Below are 10,615 nucleotides of genomic sequence, written 5' to 3' on the forward strand. Positions count from 1 at the left end.
CTCTGCCTGGTGTCTGGATGCAGGAAGTTCCTGGTGCCCTGGGTGGGGACAACTTGTTCCGTCTGCGCTGCTTGCTGCTGCTTTGTCCCTGTCACAGGGCCATGAGCATGGCTCCCTGCCACCTCAGGGCCTCTCCTCCTTGGCAGGGGACACACACCCTCCTGGTGCTTACTCTCAATAAGGCACCGTGTTCCCCGGGCTCCCACCCTGTGGCCCTGGCAGCAGCCAGCATGTCCAGGCTGACCCAGCTTCCCTCCCTCTGCTCCTCCTCCTGCCCTAGATTCCTCTGAGCCCCCCTTTTGACTCCCTCTGTACAGGATATTTGAGTTCAGATAATGCATTCCCATTGTGGGGCTGTGGGCCACATGCCTGTTGTATGGGGACAGCTCCCCTTCAAGTGTGGCTCTGACATGCAGCATCACAAGTGAGGCACTGGGAACTCTGCCAGCTTCCAGCCTGTCCTTTGCTCCAGCTGCTGCACGGTAGGGGTCCCTCAGGGTCTGCTTGTTCCCAGCACAGCTCCAACCTCACCTGCCTCCTTCCATGCTAGGGTATTGCCTGAGGGATCCTTTGTCACTTGGGGAATCTTCTGTTCCAGTGTTTCTGACCCCGAGGATGCTCCTGCCTTCCATGGGGCCCTCACAGCACCTCCCTCCTTCAGCATGGCCCAAAATAGCAGCATTCCAACAAGTGCTCTGGTTTTTAATGGCCTGTTTCTCCCGCACGGGGCGGGTGGAATCACCTTCCCCTGCCCTCTGCAAAGCCCTGTGCAAGGCGGGTGCTGGCACCTTTATCACCCCCCCACACCCAGGACATGGAGGTGTTTATGGTTCTGCCTCTACCAGCTGTGTGGGTGGTTCACGGTGAAGCAGCACTTCATGCTCCCTGGCATTGTTACCTTCCTGCTTTGGCTATGACACTGCTGCCGAGGGGTTGGACAGGCCACCCTCAGATATGAGGCCGGCTATGGGAGCCCCAGGCTGTGCCTGGTTCTGCGATGAAGGGGAGGATGTGCTCCCCTTCCTGGCTCGGGGCCATGCAGGGCAGCGGAGCCCTCCTTTTACGGCAGCGACTGAACAGAGCATGGACCTGGCAGCTGGCCTGTGGGGTGAGCGGGGGCACTGTTGTTGTCCTTGCCCTAGCTGCAGGCAGCTTTTTTAGGGGAGCTGGCCTTTTGTGGGATTTCCTACCTCATCCGGGAGTGCTGAGGCTTTTTGGTGCTGGGACTTGGCCCCTGGTAAGAGAAGTGACACAGTCAGGGTCTCTGGGACAGCAACAATTAGGTGGTACAGTGATGCCCAGCCTTGGGGTGGCACAAAGGGCTCCATGCACCTAGCTGGCAGTGGCATTAGGGGGCCACACTGTGGTCCCCAACCCATAGGTGGCACAGGAGGGCCCTGCCCTTAGCAAGAGTGGGGCACAACAGGTTCCCCAGCAGCAACAAGTGGGTGACAGGGCAAGCCCCCACCCAAAGCCAAAACCAACACAGCAGGGCCAGTGGGCGGCACAGAGGGGTCTCCAGCAGCAACAGGGAGGTGGCACAGTAGCGTGACTTGGTGGCATGAAGGTTCCTACCCGTGACAGGGGGTGACTCATCTGGGTCCTTAGACGGGGCGGGAGGTACAGACGGGTTCTCACCAGCAGCAGGGGGTTGTGAAGCCGTGACACAGCAGGGTCTCTAGACAGAGGCTGCCGCGGGCGGGTGCAAGGGGAGGTGAGTGAGGCGGTAGCGGAGGGGGGGGAGGGCGGAGCAGAGCGGGCTGGGGGGCCGGTCCTGCCGGGTGCCGCCCCGCCGGTCACGTAGCTCTGCGGCATCGCAGCCCCATTTACCGCGGGGCCGGAGCTCGCTGCTCGCAGTTCGCTTTCGCCGCACCCGTCCTACACGGTAAGGGGCAGCCGGGAGGAGGGGTCAGCCCGGGGGGCCGAGAGGGTGACGGGGGCGGCAGAGAGACCCCGGCGGCGAGAGCCAGCAGCCCTGCCGAGGCTCCGGAGCGCACTACGTGCGGCGCTGCCGGCATTCCGGGAGTCGGACAGGGGCTCCAGGGCAGAGAGACCGTCGGGCATAGGAGCTCTGGGGAGGGACAGGGAGCCCAGAGGCACGCTCTTCGCTGGCGCTACCCCAGTCCGGGCGGTACCGGACGGGGATCGCCGCCCCGGGGGGAACACTGGCTCCCTGGAGCATCATCACCCGCGCGGTGGCACCATCCCAGGCGTACCCTAACCACCGGATACCCCCACTGCTGCCCCTGGGGTTTCGCCCTCCCGTGTTAGCGCCATTCCCGGGGTGTTTCCATGCTCTCTCTCCGGTATCCCCCTCCCCGAGCTATCGCCATCTCTCGCGTCCCTCCCCGTCGGGGTATTCCTGGTCCCGGGATATCTCCATCCCTGGGCCTCCACCAGCAGAGCTGTGCTGCCTCAAGATGGCTGGGGGTGGGCGGGCAGGCGGCAAAATGGCTGGGAGCTCCCCGGCATCCTCCACGAGGCCCTGCCCGGCCGGGGGTGAGGGCACTGCCCGCTTATGCAACGTGCGCTCAGCCCGCTGCCCGGGCAGGACCGGGATCCCCGCCCCGGGGGGATTACCGAGTCCCCGCACGATGTGGGTGCGTGACGGAAGGGGCGGGGGGGGAGGGGGGCGCACCTCGCCGGTGCGTGACTCAGTCCGCGTCCGCTCACAGCTATCAGCAGCACCATGACGCACCAGTACCCAGCGCTCACGGCCGAGCAGAAGAAGGAGCTGTCAGACATCGCTCTGCGTATCGTGGCCCCGGGCAAGGGCATCTTGGCTGCCGATGAGTCCGTAGGTCAGTGGTGGGGGTGGTGTGGTGTGTCTGGCCTGCCACCTCTTTTTCCCCACGCCTGAGGCTGACGATGGTGCTGGGTGCCTGCAGGGAGTATGGCGAAGCGCCTCAACCAGATTGGGGTGGAGAACACGGAGGAGAACCGCAGGCTGTACCGCCAGATCCTCTTCAGCGCCGACAGCCGAGTGAAGAAGTGCATCGGAGGTGTCATTTTCTTCCACGAGACCATGTACCAGAAGGCTGACGATGGCACTCCCTTTGTCCAGATGATCAAAGACAAGGGCATCGTTGTGGGCATCAAGGTCTGGGGAGGGTTCCAGTGAGTTTGTAGGGTGCTTGGAGGATGCTGGTAGGGTTTAGCAGCATCTTCCCCTTCTCTTCACAGGTGGACAAGGGTGTTGTGCCACTGGCTGGGACAGATGGCGAGACCACCACGCAGGGTAGGTGGAGTGGGAGGGGGGGCTGGGGCTGCAGGGGCTGGGGCAGCTGTGCTGATGTGATGTCCGGCAGGTCTGGATGGGCTGTCTGAGCGCTGTGCCCAGTACAAGAAGGATGGGGCTGACTTTGCCAAGTGGCGTTGTGTGCTGAAAATCAGTGAAAACACCCCTTCTGCGCTCGCCATCATGGAGAATGCCAACGTCCTGGCCCGCTATGCCAGCATCTGCCAGCAGGTACATGTCTGTTGGCAGACATCATGCCATGGGATGGGCACTGACCCATAGGGATGGCCACAGATCCATAATGCTCAGCATTGCTCCAGTGCCATCCCATGGGGCTGGACATAAATCTTTGGGCTAGGTAATGCTTCACATGGATAGGTATTGCCCCCTGGCACCAGACATAGCCTCGTGGGGTGGGCATCACCCCACAAGTGTGGGCTCTGCTCCATGGGGCCAAGAGTTGACCCTCCCAGGCTGAGCATCACTCCATGAGGTTGGACATCACCTCATGGTGCTAAGCATTGCCCCACTGGGATGAGCACTGGCAAGGGTGCATATTGAACCTTGGGGCTGAACATCTCCCCCAAGGTCCAGGTACTGGCCCATGTGTTCATGGGGCCAGGGTGATGTCCAGGGAAATCCCCATGATGTCTGCCTGGCGTTTCCAGAACGGCATTGTGCCCATCGTGGAGCCAGAGATCCTGCCCGATGGTGACCATGACCTCAAGCGGTGCCAGTATGTGACGGAGAAGGTGAGCGGTGGGGTGGGGAGCAAGGCAGGCACCATGCTGTGATGTGCTGTGATGTGCTGTGCCATGCAGTGCTGGGGGACTACAAACCGCACATCCTCTCCAGGTGCTGGCAGCTGTCTACAAGGCACTGAGTGATCACCATGTGTACCTGGAGGGCACCCTGCTGAAGCCTAACATGGTGACTCCTGGGCATTCCTGCCCCACCAAGTACAGCCCTGAGGAGATTGCCATGGCCACTGTCACCGCCCTGCGCCGCACCGTGCCCCCAGCCGTGCCAGGTACCAGCACCAGGATGTGGCAGGGACCAGACGGGGGATGCCCTGTGGCCCCCTTGGTGCCATAACCTCATTATCTGCAGGTGTCACCTTTCTGTCCGGGGGTCAGAGTGAGGAGGAGGCTTCCATCAACCTCAATGCCATCAACACATGCCCGCTAGTGCGGCCTTGGGCCCTCACCTTCTCCTACGGGCGGGCACTGCAGGCATCAGCACTCAGTGCCTGGCGTGGGCAGCCAGACAACGCCATCGCTGCCACCGAGGAGTTCGTCAAGCGTGCAGAGGTGATGGACATGGCTCCCACAGGAGAGGGGTGCTGAGGGCTCTGTCCTCTGAGGTGGTGGGGATGTTAAGGACTGTGTCCTGGTAGGATGGTGGGGACACCAAGGACTGTATCCCCATGGGAGGAGTACACCAGTGACTGCACTTTGGGACAGAGGATGCTGAGGGCCCTGTTCCACAGGGTGACAGGAGACACCTAGGGCATGGACAAGGGATGCTAAGGACCATGTTCCCTATGGAGGGACAGACTGTCTCCATGGAGGACAGTGAGGGATGTGTGCCCATGGCACCATGGGGGCTAAGGGCCAGCTCCCTGTGGGATGGGTCATATGCCCTAGGGTGACATGGGACATTGAGAGCTGTGTTCATGTGGGAAGAGGGATGCCAAAAGGCATGTCCATTGGAGTAATGTGGGACACCAAGGGTTGTGCCCAGCGAGATGGGGGACACACTAAGATTATGTCCCCATGGGAGGGGAATGCCAAGGGCTGTGGTGCTGCAGTGGCACAGTGGACATCAAACACTGTTGCCATGAACTGGGGCATCCCAAAGGCTCTGTCCCCAGGGAATGAGGTACCTTGAGGGCTATACCCCACGGGGTCCACTGACATTTCCTTTCCCTGCAGGTGAATGGGCTGGCTGCGCTGGGCAAGTACGAGGGCAGTGGGGACGACTCGGGGGCCGCCGGGCAGTCCCTCTATGTGGCCAACCACGCTTACTGAGCCCCAGCCGGGTGCCCTACTGGCCCCGGCCCCCGCCCTGGCCCCCTCCCCACCACTGCTCACCCCGCTTCCACCCCAGCCACCCAGGGGAGCCACCACGCGGGGAGGCGATGGGGAGTGTGCCCTGCGGGCCAGCCCCACGTCTGCAGATGAAGTGGGGGGCCTGAGTTACTTGGCCCCTGGAGGGAGCCACCCGGGTGCCCCTTTGGTGAGGGGCTCTAGCCGGGCTGTTGTAGGGGGAAGGCTCGGCCGCGTTGGGGGCAGGAGGGGAGGCCTGGGGGTGCCCCTGCCCTGCCGTAGCTTTGCAGTCCTGGTTGCTGCTGCCCTTGGGGCACCTGTGTTGTGTTTGCCGTGTGCACCCCGTGTACCAAATAGCCTAACAACGAATAAACGGTAGAGACAGCGCTGTGAGGCCTCTTTCCTTGCCGCCGGGACCCCCAGGGCTGCGCAGTGCTTCTGGGCACCACCGATTGTGCTCACTCATGCAGTGAGTTGTGCCTGATCTCAGTCCACTTGCAGTCATCGTTGGTTGGCTAAATGTGCCACAGGGCGGGCGAGGAGTCCCTGGGGAGCACTGTTGCTCCTTCCATGTTTCATCATCCTGGCTTTCCCAATCGCGATGCTCAGCGCTATGCGGACACTGAGTGTCCCTTCGTAGTACTCGTAGACGCTCTGCGGCTAGAGCCCGCCTCCTGGGGGACGGCTACTGCTCGCTGGTTGGTGCTGCTGCCCGCCTGTCTGCGCAGCCGCCCTCCGCAGTCCACATCTATTGGCTGTTCCTGATGACTGGGAGCTCTCAGTGGCTGAACTGCGCGTAGGTTCCGCCCCTTCTGCTGCTCCGGGAAGTGAGGATGGCGGCGACAGCAGCGATAGCGGCGGATCAAGCAGGTATTTGCGGTACCTGGGGCTCGCTCGCTGTCTCAGTCGTGGTCCTCGCCCCGTTCTTGGGGTGTCCAGCCGGTGCCGGGCTGGTGCTGAGCGCTGTTTCCGTAGAGCGGACGCGAGGTCGGCGGGCTGCCCTCTCCTTCGCCGCCATCGTCGTGGTGCTGGGGCTGCCGCTGTGGTGGAAGACGACCGAGACCTACCGCGCCGCCCTGCCCTACGTGGACATCGACGGGCTGGGCCAGCTGCCGGTGAGCGCTGGGGGGGAAGGACCGGGGTCTGTGGGTCCCAAAGCTCGGGGGCCCGGGCTGACCCTGCCTTTGTTCAGTTCCAGCTGACCGTGCCCGTCGCCGTTGTCTTCGCCCCGGGGTCGGTGCCCGGAGACCTGCCGAGACCGCTGCCATTCAGAGATGTGAAGGAGATGGAGATTCCCGTGAATTGTGAGAGGCCCCCATGGCTATCACCTCTTCTGGACTGCCCTCATGGCTGGCCTTGCCCCGACCCCGGGTGCTTTCTGTATGCCTCCTAGCACCGACTTTTCTCTGGACCCTGTGTTTGCCTGCGTCATCCTACTCTGAGCCGGCAGTACAGGGGAGCAGTGGGGACAGCAAGGTCCCCAGGGTACCAGCTGCTTTCCTTGGGGATGTGGGAGATGGCAGCCTTCGGAGGGCAGAATGTGCCTGGGGTGCCGTTGAGACTGTCCTGCTGATACTGCGGGGGGTCACTAAGCTGAGGTTAAAGCTGGTGCCCAGCTTGTGACACATGTCTCCCTGGGGCTGTCCCTTTTATCACTTGCCTCCTAGAAAGGGTCCAGGGATCAGTGGTTTCATTTGGACTTTCCCTGCTCTGACAGTGAGAACCAGTGTCACGTCACGCTATGAGACAGTGTATCGCAGCACCACAGCTCAGGAGAACGTAGCACTGAATGCAGCAACTGCACAAGGTACTGGGATCAGGGTAACTGGGGGAGCTCTGTGAGGGAACAGAGGACTCAGCTTTGCTGCATCTCAGGGTGGGATTGGAAGGAAATTCCCAACCCTGCTAGTGGCTCCATCTTCCCCAGAGGCTGATGCTGCTCTGCACCCCCTGCAAGATGCCTTGTTGGGCTCTCTGACCATGTACGTGGTCCCTGAAACCTCTTCTCTACTGCCTCAGGTAGGGAGCAGCACCCTGTGGTGCTACCCTCTGTGTCCACCCATCGAAGGGACCTGGGGGGGAAGCATCTGTTCCCAGCCCTTCTTCTGGTCCTCACCCATGTCCATTCCACAGGGCATCAATGTCTATGTGGGGAAGCACCGCAGTGCCCTGGTGAGGGCTGGGGGGGGCCTGGCCACTCTTCACTCCCGTCTCCAGCAGCTCACACAGGTGATGTCCTTCACATCCAGCTCCGTCGCTGCTGCTCTCTCAGATGGTGTGTCTGATGGCCAGCTCGGCCCTGACGCTCGACGGCACTTGAAATCCAGCCTGGGTACGTGTGTGCACCCCAGCCCCGTTCCCTGCCCTGGGGGGAGCCCTCTGGCCCTGCAAGGAGATCCCTTTCCTGCTGGTGGCATCCTTGGATGCTCTCTTGGATAACAAACCCCAGGGTGTTCCCTTTGCCCTTGGCAATTGCTCTGTCTGGGCATCCATGCTGCAGGTGCTGTGTCTTGGAGCACTAAGGAGGGCTAAGGAGGAGGGATTCAAGTCCTGTTGCTCTTGGGAACACTGTCATGGCTTCATGTCCAGCTTTGTCATGAGTGGGTGGTGGCTGTGCCAGTGCAACCACAGCTTATGGGTCCTTGGCAGGGTACGAAATCACCTTCAGCCTGCTGAACCCTGACCCTAAGTCCCACACTGTGGACTGGGACATTGAGGATGCTGTGAACCGCTATGTGCAGCCTGTCCTGGATAAACTGAGCTTGGTGGCCAACTTCTCTGTTGACTCACAGGTGAGAGCTGGGAGAGGTGGTGGGGAGGCTTGAGACCTGGCCCTTCTGAGAGCACTGGAATGCTCTTCTGTGCCAGCAACAGAGTTGTTGTGTGCCTGCAGATCCTATACTATGCTGTCCTAGGAGTCACACCACGCTTTGACAAGGAGTCCTCCAGCTTCCTCCTGAGCGCTCACAGCCTCCCGCATGTCATCAACCCCGTGGAGGCCCGACTGGGTGAGCACTGTGCCCCTGATCTAACTCTAACAGGACTGGGCTCTGCTGAGGGAGGGGGAACAGCTGTGCCGATGGCCTGTGCCCCTTTCCTCTTCACAGCACCAGATGTTGCCAGTCCTGGGTGAGAGTGAGGGTGACAGACTTGCTGGACTGGCAGCTCTGCTGTGGAAGGAAGAGTAGGTTTGGGCTCTGTCCCAGTGCTGCACACAGGCCATTTGCTCTTGCTGTTCCTGCCAGCCAGGGGAGTTCTTTGACCCTGTCCTGCTGCAGGCTCCAGTGCTGCCTCACTGTACCCCGTGCTGAACTTCCTGCTGTATGTGCCTGAGCGCTCCCACTCCCCTCTGTACATCCAGGACAAGGATGGAGCCCCAGTGAGCACCAATGCATTCCACAGCCCACGCTGGGGTGGCATCATGGTATGGGGTCCTGGGGTGCTGGCAGTGTTTGGGCAAGGTGGTGGCTCCCTATCCCCAGTGAGCGCTGAAGCTCTGCTAGCCCTAGTGCTGTCTGTGCCTCACTTATGTGCTCTCCTGCAGGTTTACAATGTTGAAACTCCTGCATCTCCTCAAGCCTCCTTCCCACTGCATGTGCACGTGGACATGGTGCGAGTGATGGAGGTTTTCCTGGCCCAGCTCCGGTGAGGATGCTCTCTTCCCTTCCCAGGCCTGTGTGTGTTCTGCTGGTACATGTGGAAATTGGTAGGGTCAGAGGAAATTCTCCCTGTGCAGCTCCTGCATGGGCTCAGGGAGACTGAGTGTAGCTTTTTGTTACCTTTGAGATGCTGGCTACTGGCCAGCACTGTTTTCTGGCTGGAGGTGCTGATGCATCACCCATCTCATGAGGTAGGAGGCTTGGCTTGTTTCATGCCATGTTTGGGAGGGCATTAGGAAAAACTTTCCTGTGAGGATGCTGGAGCACTGGAAGAGGCTCCCCAGAGAGTTCATGGAGTCTCCTCTCTGGAGGGATTCCAAACTTGCTGGATGTGACCCTCTGCAACTTCCTTTGGCATGAGAGTAGGACTAGATGGAGCAGAGGACCCTTCTGAGGCCCACCATGCAGGGATTCTGTGGTTAGGCAGTGGCTGAGCCCTGCTAGGACTGTATGCATTAGGGAGGAGGAAAAGCAGGGAGCACATGTGGGACTGTAGCTTGTGATATGGACAGGGAATCTTCCCATCTACTTCTAGGTTGCTTTTTGGGCTATCTCGGGAAGAGCTGCCCACTGAGTTCCTGATGGAGAGCCCAGGGAATGAGGGGCTGGCTGACTGGGAGTTGGACCGTCTGCTCTGGGCCCACACCATAGAGAACATTGCCACTGTGTCCACCACCTTGACCTCGCTGGCTCAACTTCTGGACAAGATTGGGAACATTGTCATCAAAGACGATGTTGCCTCTGAGGTAGTGCATGGATACCCTGAGGTGGGGAATGATGAGGACCTGATGTCACTGTCCCCATGCAGACCATGACCTTGCACTGGTGTAGTGCTGTGAATGAGATCCTCAGACTTGTTTCTGTTGTCCTCCCTGGCCAGGGACTGACTGTTGGTGTTGCTCCCACACAGGTGTACCGAGCAGTGGCCTCAGCGCAGAGTGCCATGGCCAAGCTGGCTGCGGGCCACCTGCACTCAGCTTTCCAGGCCAGCAAGGAGGCAGTCACCTCCTCAGAGAGGGCCTTCTTTGACCCATCTCTTCTCCATCTCCTCTACTTCCCTGATGACCAGAAATTTGCCATCTACGTGCCACTTTTCCTTCCTGTGGCTGTGCCCATCCTCCTCTCTTTGGCCAAGATTGTCCGGGAGACCAGGCAGCGTAAGAAGGAGCCCATCAAGATAGACTGAGCCCACGACCAGTGGCTGTTTTGGGAGTGAAGTTGGCCCTACCTTGTGGAGTGTCTTGTCATGGACTCAGAGCCCAAGAAGACTGCCTCTGAACAGTGTCAGGGCTAGGCTCGATAGCTTGGATTGAGTCCCAGGGCTGAGATGCAGGAGGGGGAAGGAGGCTGCTTTCAGGGGGTGGGAGATTCTCTCAGTTTCGGTTCTGAGCTCTCAGAAAGGCAGAGATCAGAGAGGAGGGAGGTAATTTTTTGTGTGCTCCCCCCTCCCCTTTCTCCCCCTGCTGCCAGCCGTGCACTGTGCATAGAACAAGCTGCTCTGTAAATAAAGAAAACCTTATCTGGGGCTGGGGCACTGATGTGGAGCTGTATGACTCTCTAGTCCTCAATGTGGGTTTCCCTCACCCACTTTGCCTGCCCCTGTGCCCCCTCCTTTACTTCATAGGCTCTGGCCCCTGTCCTGTGGACTGTGAGGTTCAGCTATTTGGGGT

General features: G+C 60.3%; 2 protein-coding genes across 3 annotated transcripts; both read left to right on the forward strand.

Annotated features, from left to right (window-relative positions):
- Positions 1–1,800: 1,800 nt before the first annotated feature.
- Positions 1,801–5,672, forward strand: ALDOC (aldolase, fructose-bisphosphate C). The gene is made up of 9 exons (XM_064166169.1): positions 1,801–1,885; positions 2,676–2,801; positions 2,889–3,100; positions 3,184–3,238; positions 3,309–3,469; positions 3,907–3,990; positions 4,094–4,268; positions 4,349–4,548; positions 5,173–5,672. Exons 2-9 carry the CDS (start codon positions 2,690–2,692, stop codon positions 5,266–5,268), a joined length of 1,095 nt encoding a protein of 364 aa, XP_064022239.1. The 5' UTR covers positions 1,801–1,885; positions 2,676–2,689; the 3' UTR covers positions 5,269–5,672.
- Positions 5,673–6,069: 397 nt separating this feature from the next.
- Positions 6,070–10,483, forward strand: PIGS (phosphatidylinositol glycan anchor biosynthesis class S). 2 transcript variants are annotated; one of them, XM_064166349.1, is made up of 12 exons: positions 6,070–6,156; positions 6,262–6,401; positions 6,479–6,590; positions 7,004–7,093; positions 7,214–7,305; positions 7,420–7,618; positions 7,936–8,078; positions 8,180–8,294; positions 8,565–8,710; positions 8,831–8,931; positions 9,481–9,691; positions 9,856–10,483. In XM_064166349.1, the coding sequence occupies exons 1-12, from the start codon at positions 6,120–6,122 to the stop codon at positions 10,129–10,131; spliced, it is 1,662 nt and encodes a 553-aa protein (XP_064022419.1). In that variant the 5' UTR covers positions 6,070–6,119; the 3' UTR covers positions 10,132–10,483. The 2 variants fall into 2 exon arrangements, with proteins under 2 accessions (XP_064022419.1, XP_064022420.1); XM_064166350.1 differs by lacking the exons at positions 7,214–7,305; positions 7,420–7,618.
- Positions 10,484–10,615: the final 132 nt, after the last annotated feature.

The sequence above is a fragment of the Pogoniulus pusillus genome, chromosome 27 (assembly GCF_015220805.1).
Source record: "Pogoniulus pusillus isolate bPogPus1 chromosome 27, bPogPus1.pri, whole genome shotgun sequence".
NCBI classification, from domain to species: domain Eukaryota; kingdom Metazoa; phylum Chordata; class Aves; order Piciformes; family Lybiidae; genus Pogoniulus; species Pogoniulus pusillus.

Bases quoted from the DNA above. Each gene is read 5' to 3' on its own strand.
- PIGS (XM_064166349.1), top strand. From the start codon at position 6,120: ATGGCGGCGACAGCAGCGATAGCGGCGGATCAAGCAG. The intron at 8,932-9,480 runs GTGAGGATGCTC...ATCTACTTCTAG, and splicing joins GTTTTCCTGGCCCAGCTCCG to GTTGCTTTTTGGGCTATCTC. The intron at 9,692-9,855 runs GTAGTGCATGGA...GCTCCCACACAG, and splicing joins AAGACGATGTTGCCTCTGAG to GTGTACCGAGCAGTGGCCTC.
- ALDOC (XM_064166169.1), top strand. From the start codon at position 2,690: ATGACGCACCAGTACCCAGCGCTCACGGCCGAGCAGAAGAAGGAGCTG. The intron at 2,802-2,888 runs GTCAGTGGTGGG...GGGTGCCTGCAG, and splicing joins GGCTGCCGATGAGTCCGTAG to GGAGTATGGCGAAGCGCCTC. The intron at 3,991-4,093 runs GTGAGCGGTGGG...CATCCTCTCCAG, and splicing joins GCCAGTATGTGACGGAGAAG to GTGCTGGCAGCTGTCTACAA.